Genomic DNA, 3,601 nt, shown 5'->3' on the forward strand with positions numbered 1-3,601 from the left:
ATATATCTCTATATATATATAGATATCTATATATATATAGAGATATATATATATATGAAGGATATGTTGGATGTGTGTGGGGATGCTTTCCACTTCATGTGTTTTCAGTTAATCCTCTTCCATCTTATGTCTTAAAGTCGTCGTTATGCATGCTGTATCTATACCAGGACATACATACAGATACACATAATACATACACATACCCCCACCTCCACACACATGCACATATACATATGTATACATAGATATTATAGATATGTCAGCATGCGTCCATAGTGAAGCGAGGGTCATTATCTTTATGTTGGATGAATAGGAAATCCCTCTTTAACTCTCTTTGATCGACCTATCCATCTATATATCTTGAATCTCTCTATCGATCTCCCTATCTACCAATTTATCTCTCGCTCTCTCTCTCTCTCTTTATCTGTCTGTTTCTTTATCTCTGTTTCTTCATGGTCATCATTCCTATCTTCTTCTTTTCTTCCTCTTCTTCTTGACTCCTTCCTTCTTTCTTACTTCTTTCTTTCTTCTCCATTCCGATCTCTCTGTTGAGTGAGTATTCAGCCGTCCCCCTCCCCCTCCTCCTGTTGGAAAGACATACGTAACTATTGCTCCACTGCTATTTTGATGACTCGGCGAAGCTCCACTCTTCTTCACTAATACCCCTCCCCCACCCCCCCCTACAGGACAACAGAGAGGGCTTGACGCCAAATTCTGACTTGATGCCACTCGGCTTATATTCGGAGACGCATTCGAATAGTAAGGAGGAGAAACTCCATCGCTTCCCCCCCATGTGGCTCCTCCTCCTCCTGCTGCTCCATTGGATTTATCTCCAAGGAGATCATTCAAGCAGGGACAGCAGGAGCTACTGTAGAGATTCTCTTTAAGATTGCCGAGAAATCTCAAGCCTGCCTCGCGATACTGCTGACTAGGAGAGGACGTCTTGAGGGGAGTCACAGGGCGTGAAGAAGAAGATCGAAGAAACATACTCGCATATTGACCAGAGGCCAAACGCAAGTCATATACACCTGGAAAGAAAGGAAAGAAAAGAAGAAAGAGAAGAAAAGAGAAGAAAAGGAGAGAGAGAATGAAAGGAGGAGAGGAGAAAAAGAAATTCTCTTGGAAAAAGCAAAGGGGGACTTGGGGTGTTCTCAAAAGTAGAGAAATAGATTAAAGATAGATAGATAGATAGATTAAAGATAGATAGATAGATAGATAGATAGATAGATAGATTAAAGATAGATAGATTAAAGATAGATAGATAGATAGATTAAAGATAGATAGATTTAAGATAGATAGATAGATAGAATAGTCAGAGGCAGAAAAGTGAAGAGAGATAGATCTATCTCTACTGGAGGTAAATCTCTCTCTCCCCCCCCTTGATTAGTTGGGACGTGCCGACACCTTTATAGGTAGTATCTACTCTATACTAAGATATATCTACCTGTCCAAATGTTATCTATCTATCTATCTATCTTTAATCTATCTATCTACATAGATAGATATAGGAGGTATATTCTCTCATGTCCCCATTTGCCCTTTATGTATTATGTGTGAGATCTCTCTCTCTCTCGGTCGGTCGATGGATCCATCCAAAGAATGAAGAAGAATGAGAATGAAACGCAAAACACCTGCCTGTCTCTCTGTCTCTGTCTCTTTCTTTCTTTCTCTCTTTTTACCTGAGATATTGAGGGTTTGATCTTTGCCTTGTCGATCTCCATGGACGTTAATCATAGGAATAACGTTCTCCGGGAATCCCACGTTGAAGACAGTAGTTGTATTGCCAGCAGGAGGAGAAGAAGGAGGATGCGATGCCTTAGAAAAGAGAGTTTTGGAGGTCTCCTTCTCGATCTTCTCTCCCAATTCTTCTTTAAACTCGGACATGTCGCCTCGAATCTTCAGGAGCTCTTTGGCAACATGTTCCATCCAGGAAGAGAGCTTCCCTTCCCGCTCTGTCGCTGTCTCAAGCAATTCACTCTGATGCTTCGACAAAGAAAGCAACTGCATCTGAAAAGAAAGAAAGAAAGAAAGAATGAAAGAAAGAATGAAAGAATGAATGGACCAACACCACAAGCAAAGGGAGAGAGAGATGAAAAGGAAAAGAAAGAGAAGAAGGAAACGAAAGAAAGAGATCAAAAAAGAGACAGAAAGAAAGGGTCCTACTCCTATAAAGAGGCTATCGATCCTTCTAAGAGATGGAGAATTCCTCCACATCTTCTTGTCTGTCTCTCTGGCTCTCTTTCTTTCTTTCTTATCTCTTTCTTTCTTTCTTATCTCTTTCTTTTGTCTAGTTGGACGTGAAAGAGGAGGAGTTGGTGGAGGTCCAAAAGCTTCTGCAGTCGAAACAAGCAGAAAACAAACGCATGCAACAGGTACGAAAAAGAAAGAAGCAAGAAATGAAAGTCTCTCTGCTTTTCTCTTCTCTCCCTCTTTGTATATCTTCTTTCTTCTATGAGAAGCTTGGCCACTCCCTCCCTCCCTCTACGGGGACTCTACTTCATATAGATATACACATACATACCTACGCCTAGACATTACTTAACTTAGGTATCTACATATCGATGTCTATATATATATATATATATAGACATGTATGTGTGCATGTATGTATTTCAGTGTGTGTGTGTTCTATCCATAGAGAGTCTTCAAATCTCCCTGCGAAGTTGTCAGGAGAGAGAGAGGAAAGAAAACTGTCTCGATATATCGATTGCATATATCTGTATATATGTATCTGTATCCATATAGACATAGGTAGATCATGTAGCTATACAGATAGTTGATCTTTGCATAGATAGCTCACACGTCTCTTATGTAGAGCGAGAAAGAGAGACAGATGGGTTGATGTATATCTATGATACATGTATATATATATCTTTCTGTGTGTCTGTATCTCTATGTGTAGATAAGTGTATATCTTTTTGAGGGATATTCTGAGAAGAGTTTGGACGTGTGAAGATGCATGCACGATTACCTTAACTACTCCTAGTCTATTTTGTTTCTTTTCTCTTGGCCTTTACTTTTTCTTTCTTTCTTTCTGTCTCGTTTTCCTTTTCTCTTTGCAGGAATTGAAGGAGAGTCGAGAGGCTGGTAGAGCGATGAGTGAGAATTTAATGCAGAGACTTGAACAGGGAGACACACACCTCAAACAACTCCAGGTATTCTCCATTACCACTGCCACTAATATCCATGAGAAGAAAAAGAAGAATTCTTTCTTTCTCTCTACCTCTTTTTTCCCTTTGAGATATTCTCTCCAGTCTTCTTTTCACCCCGCAGTATCATCTAATACCTCGAGCTCACGGGCTCTCTCTCTCTCTTTCGATACACAGATGTAGGTGTATATACAGAGAGAAAGCGACAGGTGTATATATATATATATATATGTATTATACATATGTGAGATATGGAGAGACTGAATAGATAAAATCGATCTATGAAAGACTTCTGGTGTATGGAGTGTGTAGATCTATGAAGATGCAGATAGATAGAAAGCTAGACAGATTAAAGATAGATAGATAGATAGATGTCTTATCACTTAAAGCGCTCCTAGGAGTTGTAGTATAGGTAGGTTATTCTTTAGTCTTTTCTACCAACATTCACATGA

At 39.5% G+C, this 3,601-nt stretch overlaps 2 protein-coding genes across 2 annotated transcripts; one reads left to right on the forward strand and one right to left on the reverse strand.

Annotated features, from left to right (window-relative positions):
* Positions 1 to 465: 465 nt before the first annotated feature.
* CSUI_011216 (myosin heavy chain) lies at positions 466 to 2,054 on the reverse strand (the record flags this gene model as incomplete). Its single annotated transcript, XM_068071317.1, has 2 exons — positions 1,680 to 2,054; positions 466 to 1,028 (listed from the first exon to the last, which is right to left on the reverse strand). Exons 1-2 carry the CDS (start codon positions 2,005 to 2,007, stop codon positions 466 to 468), a joined length of 891 nt encoding a protein of 296 aa, XP_067916706.1. The 5' UTR covers positions 2,008 to 2,054.
* A 237-nt stretch (positions 2,055 to 2,291) lies between these two features.
* CSUI_011217 (uncharacterized protein) lies at positions 2,292 to 3,332 on the forward strand (the record flags this gene model as incomplete). Its single annotated transcript, XM_068071318.1, has 2 exons — positions 2,292 to 2,372; positions 3,063 to 3,332. The coding sequence occupies exons 1-2, from the start codon at positions 2,364 to 2,366 to the stop codon at positions 3,330 to 3,332; spliced, it is 279 nt and encodes a 92-aa protein (XP_067916707.1). The 5' UTR covers positions 2,292 to 2,363.
* Positions 3,333 to 3,601: the final 269 nt, after the last annotated feature.

This window comes from Cystoisospora suis (genome assembly GCF_002600585.1).
Source record: "Cystoisospora suis strain Wien I chromosome Unknown contig_10197, whole genome shotgun sequence".
In the NCBI taxonomy this organism is placed as follows: domain Eukaryota; phylum Apicomplexa; class Conoidasida; order Eucoccidiorida; family Sarcocystidae; genus Cystoisospora; species Cystoisospora suis.